At 42.3% G+C, this 25069-nt stretch overlaps 1 protein-coding gene across 8 annotated transcripts in view; it reads right to left on the reverse strand.

The window, feature by feature from the left end:
- Positions 1-25069, reverse strand: part of LOC147017452 (DNA (cytosine-5)-methyltransferase 3A-like) — a 182596-nt gene that overhangs the window by 113183 nt on the left and 44344 nt on the right. For 5 of the 8 annotated variants that reach the window (XM_085847122.1, XM_085847125.1, XM_085847123.1 and 2 more), the window contains one exon: positions 18995-19078. The exons of the other annotated variants lie outside the window; for them this stretch is intronic. In XM_085847122.1, coding sequence (XP_085703248.1) covers positions 18995-19078 — 84 coding nt within the window. The remainder of the gene's footprint in view (positions 1-18994; positions 19079-25069) is intronic. 8 annotated transcript variants of the gene reach the window in all.

Here is a 25069-nt window from a genome sequence, read left to right on the forward strand (position 1 = left end):
CTTGCTGCCCGTGTTTTGGAGGGCCAACAGGAAGGCATGGGTGCCAGCAGCAATTTTTATGGATTGGTTCCATAACTGTTGTGTCTCTCAGGTGGAGAGGTACCTAGCGGAATAAAACCTTGTGTTTAAGGTTCTCCTACTCGTCGGCAATACTCCTGGCCACCTCGGGGACCTGAAGGTGGCTCAACCGAATGTCGAGGTGATCTTCTTGCCACCCAACACCACCTTCCTGATCCAGCCGCTTGACCAAGGGGTAATCTCCACTTTCAAAACCTATTATACCCGCTGCACCTTTCGCCACATTTTGGATGTGATGGATGCTGACCCAGAGTTCACTGCCGGAGTTCAACATAGCCCACTGCATCAGGCACAATCAAAGAGTCGCTGGATGAGGTGAGAGACTCCACCATCAATGCCTGCTGGCACAACCTGTGGCCACAGGCAGTGAAGAACTTCAGAGGCTTTCCCGCCAACATGGAGGAGAGGCATGAAATTGTCGGGTTGGCATGGTAGGTGGGAGGGGAAGGCTTTGACGACATGGAACCTGAAGAGTTGGATGCTCTTATCGCCTCGCATGCTGAGGAGCTCACCGAGGAGGAGTTGGGAGCCATTACCAAGGTGTCTGAGGAGTAGAAGGAAGTGGAAAGTGATGAGGAGTAAGAGGTGTCGGGGTCCAAACTCAGGGTCAAGTTCCTGGGTGAGATGCTGCAGGACATGCGGTCAATTACCGAGAGGCTGATAAATGCTGATCCGGTCATGGAGCGTTACTTTAAGACTAAGAGGGGGTTGGATGACGGGATGCTCCCATACAAGGAGCTACATCGAAACCTGCCAGGCAGCTCTCAATCACGGATTTTTTTTTCCACCCTGGTCGGTCCACTTCAGGAGCCTCAGGAGCATCAGCACCCTTGCCTGCCTCGCCCACCTCTCCTGCCTCTCCTGCATCCCATTTGGTGAGCAACCCATCAAGATAATCACCTGCTTCAGTGCCCTCACCTACATTCCTTTTTGTGCACGACTCATGAGCACGCTCACACGTGTGGTCTTCAGACGACTCCATTTGAGTTCACTGGATTTTAAATCATCATCATCCTCATCATTTGAAAAGTTGCGCATGTTTGTACAAATAAAAATTGGAAATGGTACCTGCTGTTGTTTTTTTTTAAAAACTTTTACGGTACAGTTGGTTAATCACTTTTAATAAACTGAAATCACATTCCTCCAATAAACAATGGAAATGATACCTGGTGTCGTCTTTTTTTATTTGTAAGCATCTTTTATGAAACTGTGTGTTCACGGTCAAAAAGATTTTAAACTTTTTAAAGTTTCCCCTATGATTCAGGAACCGTCAAGAACCTATCCCCGTTTTATCATTGTGATGATGCATGACATTTGTGGCTTCGCCATTCGCGGTATTTTTTGCGGGTCACGAACTGCCGGGAACATCTCCCCCTCTTTCCATTAAAACAATCCTCCACTTGCTATTCGTGGATTCGCCATTTGCGGAATTTTCCAGGAAGGTATCCCCCACAAATAGCGGGGTCCGACAGCATTTGATTTATTATTACCCTCGCAGGAGGAGAGGGTATTGCATTTGGGTCCGTTTGTTTGTCTGTCTGTTTGTTTGTTTGTCCGCACAGAACTTTAGTGTTTTTCTCCGCGACCGCTTTTTGGATTGAGACAAAATTTCACCATCGGAGTGACTGCTCATGTAGAATGTATTAAATATAATTATGACGTCATATGTCACGTGGTATGGCAGCCATGTTGGAAAAACGGAAAAACTTTGGACCTCTGTATCTATCCTCTGTACCAAGGAAAAAATTGAAACTTGGCATGTGGCAAGTACTCCTCATGGGGAATAAGTGAGATTTTTTTAATGATGTCATAAGCGTCTTCGTTATGACGTCATAATTGCATTTGTCGAATGCTGTGTCTGATCAGTATGAAAATTTTTGGATAAATTGGTCAACAGAAAAAAAATTGATGACATCATCAGTCACGCAATTTGGCAGCTATGTTGTTTTGTTTTTCTTTAAACTTCAAAAATCTTCTCTGAAATGGCTGAACAGATCGAGCCGAAAGTTTACATGTATTTACATGTAATATTTACATGTATTTACAAACTTTACATGAAACGAGGCCTGGAATGTGACCAGGCCTATCCATGAAGAACAAAACATTCACAAATATGACATCATAGGTCACATGGTTTGATAGCCATATTGGATTTACCCAAAAACCTAAAAAAAAATCTTCTTCTCCAGAACGGCTGGACAAATCGAAGGGAAACTTCACACAAATGTCCCACAAGCCTTGGGGATACCAGGGTATTCACGAATAATTGATAAGTCACATGGTCTGGCAGCCATATTGGATTGAGTGAAAATCTTTCAAAAATTCTTTCTCTTGAACTGCTTCATCAATCGACGTCAAACTTCAAAATTATGATCTAGTCATGATAGGGAATATACGTTTTAAATTTCAACCTGATCGGATACATGGTCTAGCAGCCAGAATTATTTAATTTTTTTGAATCTGGGTAACAAACCAGTACACAAACACCACACAAAATACACTGCACAAAACGACACAAACACCACACAAAACAAGTCCTGACGAAGGTCTGCGATCTCTGATTGTTCTTTTTCTTGTTTTATTTTGTATTCTATTTTGTAGAAAAGTATTTTGCTGGTGTTTTCATACTTACGTATTACATTTTTAGGATCATAATGAAGGCAGCATATTATTGTAAAATAGATGTGGTAGTAGGTCACATGAATGTGGGGCAGTCCGTGGGGGTACCCAGAGGCCAATAACAATGTTCATAATAATAATAATAATAATAATAATAATAATAATATTTAACTTTGGAAGCATTTTGCAGCAGCGACAGCTTCAAAACTATTTGAGGTAGATTCACAAACGCTGTTGTGCTGCTTGACAACTTTGTATTGATCACAAATCAACAAGAGATGTCACGATGTTTGGCCAGAATTTTCAATGCCTGTCAGGCAAACCCTCATCGTGATTCTTTAACGGGGAACTCCTAAACTTAAGGAGTTCCCAAAACTTGAATAACAATGTTCCGAGATGATTGGATTGTGGTCATATTTTAGACAAAACTGGGGAACACTCCTGCTCCCCTCTCCCCAAATAGCCTTATTTCATCAGGTGGGACACCAGTTATAACTGTCTCCTTTGAATATGGTATACGTCTCGCTTTCACTCTCGGTTGCTGTAAATTTATTATTATAATGATAGGAATAATAATAAGAAGAAGAAATAATAATAGTAATTTAACATGAGTTCCCTTAAAAGGCACTTTAATGCAGGAGGAGGCCATGAGGCTCATCAAAGACTACACTAGTATTGCCAACTTGGCATTGTTTGTCCGACCGTGCTATATCCTATTTAAATGCTGACCGTCAAGCAAGGAAGCAGCACACACCATTTTAAAAGTCTTTTGTATGACTCGGCTGGGATTCGAACCACTGACCTCCAAGACTCAACACAAACTAACCATTACACCACCAAGTCTGGTAACTTGGAAGAACATCCTGATTTTCTTTCTTATCAAAAAATTTTTAAACACAAAAATGCCTATTTTGACATTTGCAAGCACTAATTAAGCAACAGGCGTGGCAGGATGGCCTGGAGGTATGCACACTCTCCTCCAAGCTGTTAAGCCTGGGTTCGAATATTGGCTTAGCATTAAACTCTCATACTGGTGTTTAGCAGGCAGGGTGATTCATCCATGTGTGTGCAGTTCCTCGGAAGGACGTTAAATTGGGCATCCTGTCTGCTGGCATTAGTTCGTGGACACTAAAGATCCCATGGTGCTCTTTGCGAAGAGTAGGCGAGCTATTGCTGGCACCATAAACAAATTCCAAATTCCTTTCCTGACATCCTGAATTGGAGTGGTGATCTGACCAGGATTGTAGCCTGGTAACTGCTTTGGCAGCAGCAATGCTCTGCATATGGCATGGAATATAACGATGATAATGACAATAACGATGATGATGATGATCATCATCATCATCATCATTTAATCAACAAATTGACTGTTATTTTAAATTGCATGGATATTTCAAAGAAAACCTGTTCTGAATAGATTGTGGAATGTGACCAGGATTATGTGGCTGCATATGATTAATTATTTGTTGACTTCCAGTCATAAAACTTACTGTCTCTGTCAACCGAGTTCCCACGCTCAGAATATAATGCAGTTTCAATATTTAAACAATAATGTTTGCATAGCAATGGTGATGGGATTGGACTGTGGGAATTGTTATTGTACACCGCTCCTTGACCTTCCCAATGCCACATCCAGGCGATGCATGATGTCATCGCCAGGCGTCGAAGGAAGAGAGTGCAGCACTCAGTTTTTACTCCGTTTGTTTTCTTGGTTGTTTGTTTGTTTGTTTGTTTCTCTGGGCGAGATCTCAGCCATCCCATCCTTTGAACTAGGAAGCTGAAATTTGGGGACAGAAGTGAAGATGTGCTTTGGCAAAAAAAAAACTTATTTCTTATTTTTTTGATTTATCAATTAATCGATTAATTATTTAATTATTATCGATTCATTAATTACTTATTTATTTTGTTTCTCATCTGGACAATATCTCAGGCACCTTTTGAGCAAGGAAGCTGATATTTGGACATGACAGTGACCATGTGATTTGGAGATTAATCAATTAATCGATTAATTATTTAATTTTTTGGATGAATTACTACATTTTCAAAAAGTTACAGATTCGGATGAAACAGTGGTGGTTTTGGTATACTACTAGCCAGTTGACTAAGAAATTAATTATTTTACAATTATTATTTATTTATTTAAATTATGCAATTAATCAGTCAATTATTGTACACCGCTCCCTCCCAATCCCGTCTCCATGTGCTGCAAGGCGGCATTGCCGGGCGCTGAAGGCATCCCAGCAATGTTGCGTGCAGAGGATTTGTTGTTTATTTATTTGGCATGGGGGCGGTGTACTTTGAATGTACCTCTACTTGTTCATTGTCTTTCCAGTTGTAGATGGTTGATGTGACACTGACTGACATACAGGTACAAGGTGTCCCAAAAGTAGTGTAGTGATTTTGAATATGAGTATTTTGCAAATGCTAATGCCAAAGTTCTGTGATTTTTTTTGTTTCCAAATTGATGCTCCAATCCTGGAGATTTACATTAAATAGATGGACAATTCAAGAAGATACTGAAATTGTTGAAATGTACCCTACAAATGGAAATTCAATTGTTCAAGTGTGGCGAATCTACAGACAGATCACTGCACTACTTTTGGGACACCGAGTTGAACTGTACCATAGGAAACCACCTTGGGGACACTGAACAAGTCACCATGGCAAGATGTCCTACTGCTGGAATAAATTGCTTTATACCACCACTGAAGTTACCTGACAATGACAGATATTCACTTGTTCACACAGCAGGCTTGGCTGATAAGTTTGTGGAATTTGAACAGACAAATGTGTGCTTGCATCACAAGGAAATCCAAATGACATCACAACATCACATTAGGGCACTCACTGCATCTGAATATAACTGACAGCCACGGAAGAGGAAATGAAGAATTCCAGAGGGATTGGGAGAGGTTGTTATCCCTTTAAGATCCAGAAAATGAGGAAGACGGACCAAAGGTATATGCAAAATAGAAACGACATAAGTTCATTGGGAGGAAGGTGATTGAGAAACCTGCCCAAGCATTGGATGTATCACAAAGTCACTGTCAAGAGAGACTAGCAAGTGAAGAGAAAATGTGTGGAGCTGCCTGACTTGGAAACCAGCTTAAAATAGAAACGTAGTATATCAACACATTGAGGGTGTTTGATTATACAAAGGATGATACATTCATTATACAAAGGAGTTTAATGTGTCCATACACATGGTCAAGTAAGCCAGGAAACTTTAAAGAAGTCAGATGGAATTCTTGACAAACTGAGAGTAAGACAGGAAGAACACTTTATCAGGATGTTGTAGAAACTGTATTGTCAATGGATGAACATAGACCATTTGTCAGACAAATGTGTCTGAAACAAAAGAACCGTGACAGTGAGCATGAAGGTTCACAAGCAGATTATGCTCCTTCGGATTACCAATCTAAAGGATCTGTGCAGTTCAGGGAGAGACCCAAAAATAAATCTTGCCATTTAGATTAGGGTGTCTCGATGCTGCAATATTGGGCCAAGTTTGTGTTACCCTTGGCAAGCAGGACAGACTGGAGCAGAAAGACTTGGATATATTTAGAATTGTTGAATGACCTTTGCCAGAATAAAGTTCAAATTTCAATCACATTGAAATTTCAATCTCATTGCTGACAAATCTCACTGTCGCTCTCACACTCACACTCTCACCGAAAGGACCATCTGGCAAGCCCTCCCCGTTTACTTTGTAAACAATCCTCTTGAAGAAGTTCAGTCACTCATATCCAGGTTCCTCCTGGTTCCTCCTATCCTATCCAGGTTCCTCCAGATAACTCCATCTTTGCTTTTTACTTCTTCCGGTTCCTCCTTGGTCTTCCGTTTGATACTCTTGGGTCTCATTATCAGCCATGATCTTTCTTGGGAAGACCACATTTCAAAGTTCACCTCCAAAGCCCGTCGCTGACTGGGCATCCTCCATTGTGCAAAGTCCTTACTTGGCACACCTGAACTCTTATCCACCTGCAAGACCTTCACCCACAGCTTAGCTTGATGGAATACTGCTCTCCCCCTTTTGGGTGAGTGCCCCTCCCTCACACCTTGCTCAGTTTGCCACCATGCAAGGCCTTCAAGATCATTGGAATCTCTCACGATGAGGCTGAGTCTATGAGCCTATCACTTTGCAATTGTATATGGGTCGGTGGTCTCTCTATCTTTCCAATCACCCCCCACCCCATTCCAAGTTTCTGCAAGGTACACGTGGTCCACCAGAAATCCCTTCTATTTGGTGTACAATGTCAAGGCGTGTGGAGGAGCACGAACACTGAATGGATCAGGATGCAACAGAACAAAAGGAACAGTAGAGAGAGCTGTTGTTGAAGGAAAACACCAACAGCAGGGTTGAAGGATGGAAATTTGGAAGGAGGTGTGCTTTGTGGTTGGGTGGTTAACAAGAGGTAGAAAAGATCATGGTTTTGGATGGGGGGGGCGATCTAAGATGGTGGTGAACAACTGTCTTGAAGATCTGGAGGGGCAAATGAGATTGAAGAGAATGTGGAAGTTGATTCCACAGGTGGGAAAAAAAGAGGAACACATGAGTGGAGGTGAGCAGTGATTCAGGATTTTGGGAGTTTCCCTAGAAGGGGGTTGATGGTGGTCCGTATGCATGATGTGCCCTGCAGAAACCTGAGGGAGACAAAGTAAAGAAAAAGCAGTGGGTGCAAGACAATAAAGGAGGCAGTAGAAGACAGAGAGACCACCAACCTGTCTGCGATGGGAAAGTGATAGTCCATCGACTCAGCTTCAATGTGGCAGATTCCAATGATCTTGAAGAACTTGGTTTCCACGGCGTCAAGCTGAGCAAGATGTGAGGCAGGGTAGCCATCCCAGAGGGGAGAGCAGTACTCCAGCAAGCTGCAGATGGGGGCCTTGTAGATACATCGGAGTTAAGTTGTGCCAAGGAAGGACTGCACAACAGAGGATGCCCAGTTGGCGACTGGCTTTGGAGGTGAACTTTGAAATGTGGTCTTCCCAAGAAAGATCATGGCTGATAGTGAAACCCAGAAGTTTTAATGACTGAACTTCCTGAAGAGGAATGTGAGGACAGAAGACAGCAGGGTTTGCCAAATGGTCCTTCTCGGGGAGAGAGAGCGAGAGAGAGAGAGAGAGAGAGAGAGAGAGAGAGAGAGAGAGAGAGAGAGAGAGAGAGAGAGAGAGAGAGAGAGAGAGAGAGAGAGAGAGAGAGAGAGATGGATGGGGTCATCACTGTTTGGAAGATGGTACAACACACAGAAAAACAAGAGGTGGGAGTGGAGGGGAAGTCACAGCCAAAGGTACTCTTGGGGGGTTAGCAAGTGTAAGATCAGTACATTGACAGTAAGAAATTGAGTTATTGATGTAAAATGCAATTGCGCCGCTGGGGCGACGTTCAAGCTTATCAAATCGGAGAAGACAATAGTCAGGGAGAGGCACAAAGGAGTCAGGTACATGCTGTGGGAGGATAGATTCTGTTAAACAGATGATGTGTGGTTTATCAACAGTGGCCTGGATTGAAAGATGTCAGGTTGGAGCAGAAACCTTGGATGTTTGAGGTCCACATAGTGAAGGACTGGGGAAGAGGTGTTGGGAGGATACTGGATGGGTGGGAGGTTTTGAAGGTGAGGGGTGGGGGAGGGCAGGCTGGGATGGTGCAGGATGAGGGGGGAGATGGGAGGGATGTGTGGGATGAGTGGGAAGCTGAGAGGGGGAAAGACAAGGGGGAAGCCGAGATGGGGGCAGGACGAAGGGAAGCCAAGAGGGGGCAGGTTGAGGGAGATACCGAGAGGGGGAAGCATTGGAGTGAGGTAGGGAGGAGGCTTTGAGAGTGGGGTGAGGGGAAGCTTTGAGGGGGTGAAGTGAGCAGGAAGCTTTGAGGGCCTGAGGGGAAGGGGAAGCTTAGAGAGGTTTGGGAAGAGGGGGAAGGATTGAGTGGATGGGGTTAGTGGGAATCTTTGAGAGGGTGGGATGAGGGGGAAGTTTGGAAAGGGGGGGAGGGGGTTGAGGAGAAAGGTTGGAGAGGATGTGTTGAGGGGGAATATTGGAGAGGGTGGGATGAGGGGGAAGCTTAGAGAGGGTGGGGTAAGGGGAAGGCTTGGAGAGGGTGGGGTGAGACGGATGCTTGAAGAGTTTGTGGTGAAGGGGGGGGGGGATGCAGAAAGAGGAGACATGAAGTGGACAGATGCTTAAGAAGGGGACATGTAGAAGGGGTGGGGTTAGAAGGTTGAGGGCTTGTCGGAGATATGGGGTAGGGTGCTGACACAGAGGGGTTAGACTGTTAAAGAACGTGAAGGGGATTTTGATTGTTGTGCACAGAAAACCTCTGCAAACTGGACTTCTCAAGATTCCCAAATTTAACATTCTGAGATACAGATCATGGGATGGGTGGAAGGAACATTTATATGAGTGAGCGAGTCAGTTAGTCATTTGGTAGTTAGTAAGTCATACACTTAGTAATACATCACACATCTTGAAGAACCAGGTTTCCTCAGGATCTAAAAATGCGTCCAAGTCTAAAATGGACAATTCTGGTTGATAGTCTGATGATATATTTCTCCATAAAAATGTTTTAAAATGATGTTTGGTGGCCTAAATCAAACCAGACACCTGTATCTCAGAAAACATCACTTGATTGGTGTGATCATTTTTACAAACCATATCTCCACTTCTCTAGTTAAATATTGGGAATGTTTTCCACATCATTAAATAAGGAGCCATGTTTCAGTGTGTCATGGTTAACTGATCAGGATATGTCTGCAAGACTAGGCATTCCACATCATTTCAAAATGCTTTACTGTGAAAATCAACCAATGAAAACACTCCTAGATACCCACCATAGTTTAGCCAAAGGAGTGAAAATAAATTAAATTCAATCATGCAAGTCAATCAGGGTGATTGTGCGTTGGAGAGAAAAATCAGTCGGTAAGGTCTCTCAAAAAGCACTTCAATGGGGTTTTATCCCCAATCTGAGTGTTTGGTGCTTTGGGGTAATTTTTTTCAGATGAACATTTATCCAAGTCTCGCTTTATTGGAAAAAATACTGTTGATTGCTTCAGGTCATTTTCCCTGTCATTTGCACTCTGAAGACAAACGAACAACAAATCGATCGATGCAATCGAGAGAACATTGATTGAGGTGTGCTATCTGCCACTAAGGCCAAAAAAAAAAAAAATGTTGCATTGGCGTAACGGGTCACTGAAAAATAGGGTAGGTCGGTCGGGATCTTTTTATTTATTTATTTTTTTTCCTAATAAATCCCAAAATTTTTGGATAATAAATCCAAAAATTTAATAAATCCTAATAAATCCCTCCCAAAATCTCCCCCGGCTCGAGTACCACCCTTTTTGTCGGCGGGTTCTGTCCGAAACACTTCCGGGTTTTTGCGATCGCGATCGCAATCAACAAGATACTTGAAATCGATAGCAAAAAAAAACAAAAAAAAAAACGTAGGGTCGGCGGAATTTTTAGGGTTGGGCGGGTTACGCCAATGCAACATTTTTTTTTTTGGCCTAATGGTGGGACAATGTGCAGACAGGATTCAATTCCATTTTTTAACCCCATGCATAGGTGAAGCGTAAAGTGGGGTTAAAGCAATTGGTTCACTTTGGCTGTCTGTCTGTCTGTCTGTCTGCAAACATCAGTTTATGATCGAGGAACAACTTAATTTCGAGTGAATGTTATATTCTCAACACGAATCGCAAAACAAAACAAAGTTTCGCAATACTTTGGCTCTGATTTTGTCTCGATCAAACATGCGCAGAGAGGAGTGAGATAATATATTTAAATCTGTGCTGCCTGCCTGGCAGTCAAACAAATTGAAAATCATTCAAAACAGGAAACTAATTGTTTTTAAGGATGTTATAAAGGACACAAACAACAGGTAACCTGATTGATAAGGTGGTGTAAAAGACGCTAGGTAAAATGGCGGTAAACTTCCGAAAATAATTTCTACAACCTTTAAAATCTTAATTGTATTTCAATTTAATTATATACTGTCAGATCCCGCAATTCGCGTATTTGCGGTTTGTAAAATGTGACCTGCTTTGACATTTGCAGCCCTGCACTTGTCATATTCATAGTTTTTCGTGGGCGTATTCGTGGTTTTTTGTGGGCGTATTCGCAGCTTAACACAGGCGTATTTAGTTTTTCGTGGGTGTATTCGCGGTTTTTTACTGGTGTATTCGCAGTTTTTCGTGGGCGTATTCGCAGTTTAACGCAGGTGTATTCAGTTTTTCCTGGGCGTATTCACAGTTTAACGAAGGCGTATTCAGTTTTTCATGGGCATATTCACAGTTTAACACAGGTGTATTCAGATTAACGCAGGTGTATTCAGTTTTTCATGGGCGTATTCGCAGTTTAATGCAGGTGTATTCAGTTTTTCATGGGCGTATTTGCAGTTTAACGCAGGTGTATTCAGTTTTTCATGGGCGTATTCGCAGTTTAACGCAGGTGTATTCAGTTTTTCATGGGCGTATTCACAGTTTAACGCAGGTGTATTCAGTTTTTCATGGGCGTATTCGCAGTTTAACGCAGGTGTATTCAGTTTTTCATGGGCGTATTTGCAGTTTAACGCGGGTGTATTCAGTTTTTCATGGGCGTATTCGCAGTTTAACGCAGGTGTATTCAGTTTAATGCAGGCGTATTCAGTTTTTCATGGGCGTATTTGCAGTTTAACGTAGGTGTATTCAGTTTAATGCAGGCGTATTCAGTTTTTCCTGGGCGTATTCAGTTTTTCGTGGGTGTATTCAGTTTTTCATGGGCGTATTCACAGTTTAACGAAGGCGTATTCAGTTTTTCATGGGCATATTCACAGTTTAACACAGGTGTATTCAGATTAACGCAGGTGTATTCAGTTTTTCATGGGCGTATTCGCAGTTTAACGCAGGTGTATTCAGTTTTTCATGGGCGTATTTGCAGTTTAACGCAGGTGTATTCAGTTTTTCATGGGCGTATTCGCAGTTTAACGCAGGTGTATTCAGTTTTTCATGGGCGTATTCACAGTTTAATGCAGGCGTATTCAGTTTTTCCTGGGCGTATTCAGTTTTTCGTGGGTGTATTCAGTTTTTCATGGGCGTATTCACAGTTTAACGAAGGCGTATTCAGTTTTTCATGGGCATATTCACAGTTTAACACAGGTGTATTCAGATTAACGCAGGTGTATTCAGTTTTTCATGGGCGTATTCGCAGTTTAACGCAGGTGTATTCAGTTTTTCATGGGCGTATTTGCAGTTTAACGCAGGTGTATTCAGTTTTTCATGGGCGTATTCGCAGTTTAACGCAGGTGTATTCAGTTTTTCATGGGCGTATTCACAGTTTAACGCAGGTGTATTCAGTTTTTCATGGGCGTATTTGCAGTTTAACGCGGGTGTATTCAGTTTTTCATGGGCGTATTCGCAGTTTAACGCAGGTGTATTCAGTTTAATGCAGGCGTATTCAGTTTTTCATGGGCGTATTCAGTTTTTCATGGGCGTATTCGCAGTTTAACGCGGGTGTATTCAGTTTAATGCAGGCGTATTCAGTTTTTCATGGGCGTATTCAGTTTTTCATGGGCGTATTCGCAGTTTAACGCGGGTGTATTCAGTTTTTCATGGGCGTATTCGCAGTTTAACGCGGGTGTATTCAGTTTAATGCAGGCGTATTCAGTTTTTCATGGGCATATTCGCAGTTTAACGCGGGTGTATTCAGTTTTTCATGGGCGTATTCGCAGTTTAACGCGGGTGTATTCAGTTTTTCATGGGCGTATTCGCAGTTTAACGCGGGTGTATTCAGTTTTTCATGGGCGTATTCACAGTTTAACGCAGGTGTATTCAGTTTAATGCAGGCGTATTCAGTTTTTCATGGGCGTATTTGCAGTTTAACGTAGGTGTATTCAGTTTAATGCAGGCGTATTCAGTTTTTCATGGGCGTATTCGCAGTTTAACGCGGGTGTATTCAGTTTTTCATGGGCGTATTCGCAGTTTAACGCGGGTGTATTCAGTTTAATGCAGGCGTATTCAGTTTTTCATGGGCGTATTCAGTTTTTCATGGGCGTATTCAGTTTTTCATGGGCGTATTCGCAGTTTAACGCGGGTGTATTCAGTTTTTCATGGGCGTATTCGCAGTTTAACGCGGGTGTATTCAGTTTAATGCAGGCGTATTCAGTTTTTCATGGGCGTATTCGCAGTTTAACGCGGGTGTATTCAGTTTTTCATGGGCGTATTCGCAGTTTAACGCGGGTGTATTCAGTTTTTCATGGGCGTATTCACAGTTTAACGAAGGCGTATTCAGTTTTTCATGGGCGTATTCACAGTTTAATGCAGGCGTATTCAGTTTTTCATGGGCGTATTCAGTTTTTCGTGGGTGTATTCAGTTTTTCGTGGGCGTATTCAGGTTAACGCAGGTGTATTCAGTTTTTCGTGGGCGTATTCAGGTTAACGCAGGCATATTCAGTTTTTTGTGGGCGTATTCTGTTTTTCATGGGCGTATTCACAGTTTAATGCAGGCGTATTCAGTTTTTCATGGGCGTATTCAGTTTTTCATGGGCGTATTCAGGTTAACGCAGGCGTATTCAGTTTTTCGTGGGCGTATTCGCAGTTTAACGCGGGTGTATTCAGTTTAATGCAGGCGTATTCAGTTTTTCATGGGCGTATTCGCAGTTTAACGTGGGTGTATTCAGTTTTTCATGGGCGTATTCGCAGTTTAACGCGGGTGTATTCAGTTTTTCATGGGCGTATTCACAGTTTAACGCGGGTGTATTCAGTTTAATGCAGGCGTATTCAGTTTTTCGTGGGCGTATTCGCAGTTTAACGCGGGTGTATTCAGTTTAATGCAGGCGTATTCAGTTTTTCATGGGCGTATTCGCAGTTTAACGTGGGTGTATTCAGTTTTTCATGGGCGTATTCGCAGTTTAACGCGGGTGTATTCAGTTTTTCATGGGCGTATTCACAGTTTAACGAAGGCGTATTCAGTTTTTCATGGGCGTATTCACAGTTTAATGCAGGCGTATTCAGTTTTTCATGGGCGTATTCAGTTTTTCGTGGGTGTATTCAGTTTTTCGTGGGCGTATTCAGGTTAACGCAGGTGTATTCAGTTTTTCGTGGGCGTATTCAGGTTAACGCAGGCATATTCAGTTTTTTGTGGGCGTATTCTGTTTTTCATGGGCGTATTCACAGTTTAATGCAGGCGTATTCAGTTTTTCATGGGCGTATTCAGTTTTTTCATGGGCGTATTCAGGTTAACGCAGGCGTATTCAGTTTTTCGTGGGCGTATTCAGTTTTTCGTGGGTGTATTCAGTTTTTCGTGGGCGTATTCAGGTTAATGCAGGCATATTCAGTTTTTCGTGGGCGTATTCTGTTTTTCTTGGGTGTATTCAGCGTTTCGTGGGTGTATTCAGTGTTTCGTGGGCGTATTCAGGTTAACGCAGGCGTATTCAGTTTTTCGTGGGCGTATTCAAGTTAACGCAGGCGTATTCAGTTTTTCATGGGCGTATTCACAGTTTAACGAAGGCGTATTCAGTTTTTCATGGGCATATTCACAGTTTAACACAGGTGTATTCAGATTAACGCAGGTGTATTCAGTTTTTCATGGGCGTATTCGCAGTTTAACGCAGGTGTATTCAGATTAACGCAGGTGTATTCAGTTTTTCATGGGCGTATTCGCAGTTTAACGCAGGTGTATTCAGTTTTTCATGGGCGTATTTGCAGTTTAACGCAGGTGTATTCAGTTTTTCATGGGCGTATTCGCAGTTTAACGCGGGTGTATTCAGTTTTTCATGGGCGTATTCGCAGTTTAACGCAGGTGTATTCAGTTTTTCATGGGCGTATTTGCAGTTTAACGCAGGTGTATTCAGTTTAATGCAGGCGTATTCAGTTTTTCATGGGCGTATTCGCAGTTTAACGCAGGTGTATTCAGTTTTTCGTGGGCGTATTCAGGTTAACGCAGGTGTATTCACTTTTTCCTGGGCGTATTCAGATTAACGCAGGCGTATTCAATTTTTCGTGGGTGTATTCAGTGTTTCGTGGGCGTATTCAGTTTTTCGTGGGCGTATTCAAGTTAACGCAGGCGTATTCAGTTTTTCATGGGCGTATTCACAGTTTAACGAAGGCGTATTCAGTTTTTCATGGGCATATTCACAGTTTAACACAGGTGTATTCAGATTAACGCAGGTGTATTCAGTTTTTCATGGGCGTATTCGCAGTTTAACGCAGGTGTATTCAGATTAACGCAGGTGTATTCAGTTTTTCATGGGCGTATTCGCAGTTTAACGCAGGTGTATTCAGTTTTTCATGGGCGTATTTGCAGTTTAACGCAGGTGTATTCAGTTTTTCATGGGCGTATTCGCAGTTTAACGCGGGTGTATTCAGTTTTTCATGGGCGCATTCGCAGTTTAACGCAGGCGTATTGAGTTTTTCATGGGCGTATTCGCAGTTTAACGCAGGTGTATTCAGTTTTTCATGGGCGTATTCGCAGTTTAACGCAGGTGTATTCAGTTTTTCATGGGCGTATTCGCAGTTTAACGCAGGTGTATTCAGTTTTTCATGGGCGTATTCGCAGTTTAACGCAGGTGTATTCAGTTTTTCATGGGCGTATTCGCAGTTTAACGCGGGTGTATTCAGTTTTTCATGGGCGTATTCGCAGTTTAACGCAGGCGTATTCAGTTTAATGCAGGCGTATTCAGTTTTTCATGGGCGTATTTGCAGTTTAACGTAGGTGTATTCAGTTTAATGCAGGCGTATTCAGTTTTTCATGGGCGTATTCGCAGTTTAACGCGGGTGTATTCAGTTTTTCATGGGCGTATTCGCAGTTTAACGCGGGTGTATTCAGTTTTTCATGGGCGTATTCACAGTTTAACGAAGGCGTATTCAGTTTTTCATGGGCGTATTCAGTTTTTCATGGGCGTATTCACAGTTTAACGAAGGCGTATTCAGTTTTTCATGGGCGTATTCACAGTTTAACGAAGGCGTATTCAGTTTTTCATGGGCGTATTCACAGTTTAACGAAGGCGTATTCAGTTTTTCATGGGCGTATTCAGTTTTTCATGGGCGTATTCACAGTTTAACGAAGGCGTATTCAGTTTTTCATGGGCGTATTCACAGTTTAACGTGGGTGTATTCAGTTTTTCATGGGCGTATTCACAGTTTAACGAAGGCGTATTCAGTTTTTCATGGGCGTATTCACAGTTTAATGCAGGCGTATTCAGTTTTTCATGGGCGTATTCAGTTTTTCGTGGGTGTATTCAGTTTTTCGTGGGCGTATTCAGGTTAACACAGGTGTATTCAGTTTTTCGTGGGCGTATTCAGGTTAACACAGGCATATTCAGTTTTTCGTGGGCGTATTCTGTTTTTCGTGGGTGTATTCAGTTTTTCGTGGGCGTATTCAGGTTAATGCAGGCATATTCAGTTTTTCGTGGGCGTATTCTGTTTTTCTTGGGTGTATTCACAGTTTAATGCAGGCGTATTCAGTTTTTCATGGGCGTATTCAGGTTAACGCAGGCGTATTCAGTTTGTCGTGGGCGTATTCAGTTTTTCGTGGGTGTATTCAGTTTTTCGTGGGCGTATTCAGGTTAACGCAGGCATATTCAGTTTTTCGTGGGCGTATTCTGTTTTTCTTGGGTGTATTCAGCGTTTCGTGGGCGTATTCCGGTTAACGCACATGTATTCAGTTTTTCGTGGGCGTATTCAGGTTAACGCAGGTGTATTCAGTTTTTCCTGGGCGTATTCAGGTTAACGCAGGCGTATTCAGTTTTTCGTGGGTGTATTCAGTGTTTCGTGGGCGTATTCAGGTTAACGCAGGTGTATTCAGTTTTTCCTGGGCGTATTCAGGTTAACGCAGGCGTATTCAGTTTTTCGTGGGCGTATTCAAGTTAACGCAGGCGTATTCAGTTTTTCGTGGGCGTATTCAGTTTTTCGTGGGTGTATTCAGTTTTTCATGGGCGTATTCACAGTTTAACGAAGGCGTATTCAGTTTTTCATGGGCGTATTCACAGTTTAATGCAGGCGTATTCAGTTTTTCCTGGGCGTATTCAGTTTTTCGTGGGTGTATTCAGTTTTTCATGGGCGTATTCACAGTTTAACGAAGGCGTATTCAGTTTTTCATGGGCGTATTCACAGTTTAACGTGGGTGTATTCAGTTTTTCATGGGCGTATTCACAGTTTAACGAAGGCGTATTCAGTTTTTCATGGGCGTATTCACAGTTTAATGCAGGCGTATTCAGTTTTTCCTGGGCGTATTCAGTTTTTCGTGGGCGTATTCGGTTTTTTGTGGGCGTATTCAGGTTAACGCAGGCATATTCAGTTTTTCATGGGCGTATTCACAGTTTAACGAAGGCGTATTCAGTTTTTCATGGGCGTATTCACAGTTTAATGCAGGCGTATTCAGTTTTTCCTGGGCGTATTCAGTTTTTCGTGGGTGTATTCAGTTTTTCATGGGCGTATTCACAGTTTAACGAAGGCGTATTCAGTTTTTCATGGGCGTATTCACAGTTTAACGTGGGTGTATTCAGTTTTTCATGGGCGTATTCACAGTTTAACGAAGGCGTATTCAGTTTTTCATGGGCGTATTCACAGTTTAATGCAGGCGTATTCAGTTTTTCCTGGGCGTATTCAGTTTTTCGTGGGCGTATTCGGTTTTTCGTGGGCGTATTCAGGTTAACGCAGGCGTATTCAGTTTTTCATGGGCGTATTCACAGTTTAACGAAGGCGTATTCAGTTTTTCATGGGCGTATTCACAGTTTAATGCAGGCGTATTCAGTTTTTCCTGGGCGTATTCAGTTTTTCGTGGGCGTATTCGGTTTTTCGTGGGCGTATTCAGGTTAACGCAGGCGTATTCAGTTTTTCGTGGGTGTATTCAATTTTTCATGGGCGTATTCACAGTTTAATGCAGGCTATTCAGTTTTTCATGGGCGTATTCAGTTTTTCGTGGGTGTATTCAGTTTTTCGTGGGTGTATTCAGTTTTTCGTGGGTGTATTCAGTTTTTCGTGGGCGTATTCAGGTTAACGCAGGCATATTCAGTTTTTCGTGGGCGTATTCAGGTTAACGCAGGTGTATTCAGTTTTCGTGGGTGTATTCAGTTTTCCGTGGGCGTATTCAGGTTAACGCAGGCATATTCAGTGTTTCGTGGGCGTATTCAGGTTAACGCAGGTGTATTCAGTTTTCGTGGGTGTATTCAGTTTTTCCTGGGCGTATTCAGGTTAACGCAGGTGTATTCAGTTTTCCGTGGGCGTATTCAGGTTAACGCAGGTGTATTCAGTGTTTCGTGGGCGTATTCAGGTTAACGCAGGTGTATTCAGTTTTCGTGGGTGTATTCAGTTTTTCCTGGGCGTATTCAGGTTAACGCAGGTGTATTCAGTTTTTCGTGGGTGTATTCAGTTTTTCGTGGGTGTATTCAGTTTTTCGTGCGCGTATTCAGTTTTTCGTGGGCGTATTCAGTTTTTCGTGGGTGTATTCAGTGTTTAGTGGGCGTATTCAGGTTAACGCAGGTGTATTCAGTTTTCGTGGGTGTATTCAGTTTTTCCTGGGCGTATTCAGGTTAACGCAGGTGTATTCAGTTTTTCGTGGGTGTATTCAGTTTTTCGTGGGCTTTTCAGTTTTTCGTGGGTGTATTCAGTTTTTCGTGGGTGTATTCAGTGTTTCGTGGGTGTATTTAGTTTTTCATGGGCGTATTCAGGTTAACGCAGGTGTATTTAGTTTTTCGTGGGTGTATTCAGTTTTTAGTGGGTGTATTCAGTTTTTCGTGGGCGTATTAGTGGTTTTTCACTGGTATATTCATAGTTTTTCGTGGGCATATTTGCCGTTTAACGCAGGCGTATTCACAGTTTTTCGTGGGAGTATTCGCAGTTTTTCGTAGGTGTATTCATAGTTATTCGTGGGAGTATTCGCGGTATTTCACAGGATTTTTCATTTTCCCTCATGAATCACAAGGATTCGCAATTCGCTGCATTTCCCAGGAATGTATCCCTCGCAAATACCGGGATCCGACATTACTTGTAGAGTTTAGAACACAAATCGTCTTTTTGTCACTTTCAAAACCCTTCCATTTAGCAATACTTGGACAAAATATTACAACATTTTACGTCATCACGCCCAATCAAATTTTCCACTTGCAGACCCTACCCATGTCCTTGTTTCTCAACACTGAATGGGATAAGGTGTTCTATTTTATGGAAGCAATTTGCTTTGTTTGAAAATTCCAGCTCCATCTCTTGAGAACATCTGATAGTAACTTCTGATTGAAATGCAGTAAATTGAGCAGTTTACATGAAGAAGCATGGGACATGGTTTTGTGTATAATGCCAGAAAAGAGCACACCAGGCTTGCCATCTCTCACCTTCCTGGGTGGTTTTGATTCCAAAATCTTTCTCTTGATCATTGCACTGCTTTCTTGCTTACCACCCTTTCCAGGTGCGTTCTCCTAGGAGACACAAATCCACATCCTCTAAAGAACCTTCTGTGGACCCGTTGTCACCATGCACTGAATCGTGGCACAAAAATCAGAAGCAATCCACACACAGGTAGATCAAATTGATTATCTATATTGAGTGTAAGTGTGCCACCAACTAAAAAAAACTCACAACGACTCCTCAAGTTTTAATTTTATGATTTTTTTTTGCAGGATGAACTTGGGAGAACACAACGTCGTCGATCCTCAGGGCTATGTCATGCTTTGCGAACAGAGTGGCGGCTTACACGGAAGTTTTTGTCCTTCTTTGACATGGTACATCCGTGTCGATATATCGCAAAGATTGATGACAGAGTCGAATTGGCTGTAAGACAGAGAAACGATCGAAACATTGATAGTTTAATTGATAGTGAAACGTTTTGGTTCTATCATTCCTGATTCTTCAAAGCATGTTCTCAATTTGTCGGACTTTACCGTATCTGACACTGAGAGGTTTGGTCTCGCTCATTGTTTTGGGTTCAGCATTCCAAACAACAACATTTAAAGAGAGGAAGTTTTTGCAGAGTTTGGGCTTCTTTATGAGAAGTTGAGTAAACATTATGCAGTTTCCATTGAAGCAGATCAGGCGATGAAGGCTAGACTTTGTGATTTAGCATATGCCTACTGTGGGACCCCCAAACGACCTTTCTGACTTCTATTTACAAAGGGAATGCATAACTGCCATGAAGAATTTAAGAAGAAACCCTGAAATCCACATCTATAAACCTGACAAAAGCTCTGGTGTGGTTATTTTAAACCAGGTGGACTACGCGAACAAAATGTTGGTTATTCTACAATATCAGTCCAAGTTTCAACAGCTGGGAAGCGTGGATACACATGACCGTACGTCACGTTTGGAGAATGAAATTGGTGAGACGTTGCTCCAACTGCACAAACGTGGTGAACTGTCGAGGGAATGTTAGACGAGGATCAAGCCCGTCGGCTCTCTTTGCCCGAGAATGTACGGTCTACCGAAGGTTCACAAGCAGAATGTTCCACTGAGACCAATCCTGTCCATGGTCGGCTCTGCCCAGCATCAGCTGGCGAAATGACTGGGAGAGTTACTGCAACTCCAGGTTCGTGATCAAAGATTCTTTCACGTTTTGCTGATGCCATAAGGGAGATGTGTCCTTCTGGTTTGGAGAATGTAATGTGTTATTTGGACATTGGTAGCCTGTTTACAAATGTCCCTTTGACAGAGACCATTAATAAATGCGCACATTTGCTATATCACATGGAACTTGAGCATCCACCCATTTCTGAATCTGTCTTCGTGGAATTCATGAACATGGCTGCAAGAGATGTCGAGTTTAGCTTTAATAACATTATTTTCATCCAAATTGATGGGGTGACCATGGGCTCTCCTTTGGACCCAACATGAGTAAACATCTTTGTTGGCGAGATCAAGAACTGCAGAAGTTGACCAAGTTCCAGGTATCTCAATCCCCCATCTTAGACTACAGATATGTGGATGACAAATTTTGCCTGTTTGAATCTCGTGACGTCTGTGACCGCTTTTTGAATGAATTGAATTCTCTTCATCCTGCCCTCAAGTTCACGACAAAATTGCAATGTTCTGGTTGCTTACCCTTTCTGGACGTCCTCGTTGAGAGATCTGCATCTTCATTTACGACGTCCATCTATAGAAAGAACACTTTCACCAACCGGTATACTCGATGGGACTCTTTTAGCTCAACAAGATACAAGATTGGTTTGACCAATGTATTAGTGAGTCGAGCTAAGAGGATATGTTCCAATTCCAAGCTTCATACAGAGATGGACAAGATTTCCGGCATCCTCAGTGAGAATGGATATCCTGAGTATATCATCAGGAGGTTTGTGCACAAATTCCTCACTGCAAGAGAAGAAGGGAAGATGGGTCCTGAAAAGTGCCCGATCTACATCAAGATTCCTTGGAAAGGGAAAACGTCGCAAAGATATGAGGAACAAATCAAAAGATGCGTCTCAAGCACGTATCTGGCTGTTCGTCCAAGAGTGATTTTCACCTCTCGATGTCTGATTCCTGCAGTTAAGAAGGATGTTATATCACGGCTGGTTATGAAAATGATTCTCCAACAGCCTTAGCGGCTCCACCTCAGACTCTGCAACCTCCAATTGGAGAGCTGAACACTGAACAGGCTCCTCTCACCTGGACCATTGGGAGATGATTACAAATCAGTGGAGAACGTGTAATCAGAATTGACTTTGTTGATCGGCGTCTATTAGACTGTTCTTCATCATTACTCACTCACTTTGTGAGAATTTCACCTGAAGAGAGGACAATGAAAAACTTTTGTGGTTTACTTTTCATGATGTCCTTCAAAATGTCTCTGTTTATGTCTGTATTAAAGTTTTGCCGTTCCAAGCATCTTTTTAACCATTCAATTTATGAAATTTAAGGCTGAAATATGAAGAAGGTGGCCAATGACTGCTTATAGTTAATTAAGGCGTTGACGCAGGTGCAGCGACTGCTGCTCCCTGCCCTGCCATCTGTTCCATAACGATGAGCCATCATCGCACACTTCGATCTTGAGCCAATGTCTGTGCTTCCGCCAGTGACGTTATTTGGCTGGCACTGAAAACCTGCCTTGATGCAGTCCATCCACCTTTTTAGTGGCCTTAATCTTGTTCTGTTGCCATAAACTCTTCCTTCTATGAGAATTTTTGGAAGTCTGCTCTGAGGCATCCTTCAAATGTGCCCAATAAATCGAAGCCTTCTTTGTGTTCTCCTCTGTTATTGTGTGTTTTACTCCAAGAGGAAGCCTGGTGTTGGCGCAGTGGTTCGGGTGGTGGCTTGGGATCCTAGGGTCCTGAGTTCAAGCCCCGTTGGCTGCTGAATTAAAATACACCAGGAGGTTGACTCGGCCTGTCATCCTTCCGAGGTCAGCAAAATGAGTACCAGTGTACTGGTAAGGGGGACACTGCATCACGGCATAGCCGCGTCCCAACCAATGATGCAACCAGCAGCCACAGGCTGCACTCGATAGAGAGCGACTCCAAGAGTTTCCCTGATCATAGTAATCCTTATTTTGTCCAGCCTAGTTTCTCCCATTATTTTCTAAGGCATACCATTTTATAAACAGAGTCGATGTGCATCTTCTTGCAATAATGTCCAAGTTTCTGACCCATACATGAAGATTTTGAGAACCAAGACTCTATACAGTTCAACTTTGGTGTATATTCGCTGAAATGCTCCCAGTGCTTTCAAAATTCTGTGGTTGATGTCTTCGGTGCATGTTTCATACTGTGATATGGTATCCAGCCCACCCCCCCCCCCCACCCAAAACAAAATAAATTCTGAGCTTGTTTTAAAGCAATGCCATTTATATTGATGTTAATTTGATTTGGTGTTTCTGTTTTTGTGATAAAACATTTTTGTATAAAACATTCCTGACAGATGCCCAGATCACCATTGCGCGTGGAAAGACAATCTACCAGGACCTGCAGGTCTTCTGCCGTCTCTGTTCGCAAGACAATGCCATCTGCGAATCGTAGGATTGATGTACCTCTTCCTTGGATGTCAACTCCCTGCATCATATCACGTATTGCATGCAGTATCACGAGTTCAAGCAACAAGTTGAAAAGCTGGGGTGATATCACACATCCCTGATGGACCCCAACTGTCATGCTGAAGCAGACTGCTTATCGGACATATTAATCCTGATTGCCATTTTATCACCAACATAAGATGTCTGAGTCGAACTTCATTTGGCTGTTCAAAAGCAAGGCATACAGACAGCATCCCCCACCCGTCTCCCTGCAAAGACTCAAACTTGTGCAGAGACGTTTTTGCAATCAATGCTTTCTTAACGGTTGAGCAACCTTTCCTAATGCAAAGTGAAGATCAACTCTGAGTGGTACTCCAGCTGTAACAGCAATGTTTATATCACACCAATGCATGAAATCAGCCGATTTGAGTCTGCTGTGAGACGAAGATCTCTCTCTCTCTCTCTCACCGCATGTTATGGGGTGATTGGCTGACTCGCCACACTTGCCAAGTATGGGTTGGTCGGATTGGGCAACAATGGGAATATAACTCACATGAGTCAGTGGAGAAAAACGAATTTTTAAACACTCAACCAATCAGCCAGCAGTACAGATCGATGCAAAACGAAAGGTAAATAGTGGTAACATTCCTGACAGATGCTCACGTATAAAACATTCCTGACAGATGCTCACGTATAAAACATTCCTGACAGATGCTCACGTATAAAACATTCCTGACAGATGCTCACGTATAAAACATTCCTGACAGATGCTCACATATAAAACATTCCTGACAGATGCTCACGTATAAAACATTCCTGACAGATGCTCACGTATAAAACATTCCTGACAGATGCTCACGTATAAAACATTCCTGACAGATGCTCACGTATAAAACATTCCTGACAGATGCTCACGTATAAAACATTCCTGACAGATGCTCACGTATAAAACATTCCTGACAGATGCTCACGTATAAAACATTCCTGACAGATGCTCACGTATAAAACATTCCTGACAGATGCTCACGTATAAAACATTCCTGACAGATGCTCACGTATAAAACATTCCTGACAGATGCTCACGTATAAAACATTCCTGACAGATGCTCACGTATAAAACATTCCTGACAGATGCTCACGTATAAAACATTCCTGACAGATGCTCACGTATAAAATATTCCTGACAGATGCTCACGTATAAAACATTCCTGACAGATGCTCACGTATAAAATATTCCTGACAGATGCTCACGTATAAAATATTCCTGACAGATGCTCACGTATAAAACATTCCTGACAGATGCTCACGTATAAAACATTCCTGACAGATGCTCACGTATAAAACATTCCTGACAGATGCTCACGTATAAAACATTCCTGACAGATGCTCACGTATAAAACATTCCTGACAGATGCTCACGTATAAAACATTCCTGACAGATGCTCACGTATAAAACATTCCTGACAGATGCTCACGTATAAAACATTCCTGACAGATGCTCACGTATAAAACATTCCTGACAGATGCTCACGTATAAAACATTCCTGACAGATGCTCACGTATAAAATATTCCTGACAGATGCTCACGTATAAAACATTCCTGACAGATGCTCACGTATAAAATATTCCTGACAGATGCTCACATATAAAATATTCCTGACAGATGCTCACATATAAAACATTCCTGACAGATGCTCACGTATAAAATATTCCTGACAGATGCTCACGTATAAAATATTCCTGACAGATGCTCACGTATAAAACATTCCTGACAGATGCTCACGTATAAAACATTCCTGACAGATGCTCACGTATAAAACATTCCTGACAGATGCTCACGTATAAAACATTCCTGACAGATGCTCACGTATAAAACATTCCTGACAGATGCTCACGTATAAAATATTCCTGACAGATGCTCACGTATAAAACATTCCTGACAGAGGCTCACGTATAAAACATTCCTGACAGATGCTCACGTATAAAATATTCCTGACAGATGCTCACATATAAAATATTCCTGACAGATGCTCACGTATAAAACATTCCTGACAGATGCTCACATATAAAACATTCCTGACAGATGCTCACGTATAAAACTTTCCTGACAGATGCTCACGTATAAAACATTCCTGACAGATGCTCACGTATAAAATATTCCTGACAGATGCTCACGTATAAAACATTCCTGACAGATGCTCACGTATAAAACATTCCTGACAGATGCTCACGTATAAAATATTCCTGACAGATGCTCACGTATAAAATATTCCTGACATATGCTCACGTACAAAACATTCCTGACAGATGCTCACGTATAAAATATTCCTGACAGATGCTCACATATAAAACATTCCTGACAGATGCTCACGTATAAAATATTCCTGACAGATGCTCACGTATAAAACATTCCTGACAGATGCTCACGTATAAAACATTCCTGACAGATGCTCACGTATAAAACATTCCTGACAGA

This window comes from Eptatretus burgeri, chromosome 11 (genome assembly GCF_056783735.1).
Source record: "Eptatretus burgeri isolate ZD-2024b chromosome 11, Ebu_testis_v1, whole genome shotgun sequence".
NCBI classification, from domain to species: domain Eukaryota; kingdom Metazoa; phylum Chordata; class Myxini; order Myxiniformes; family Myxinidae; genus Eptatretus; species Eptatretus burgeri.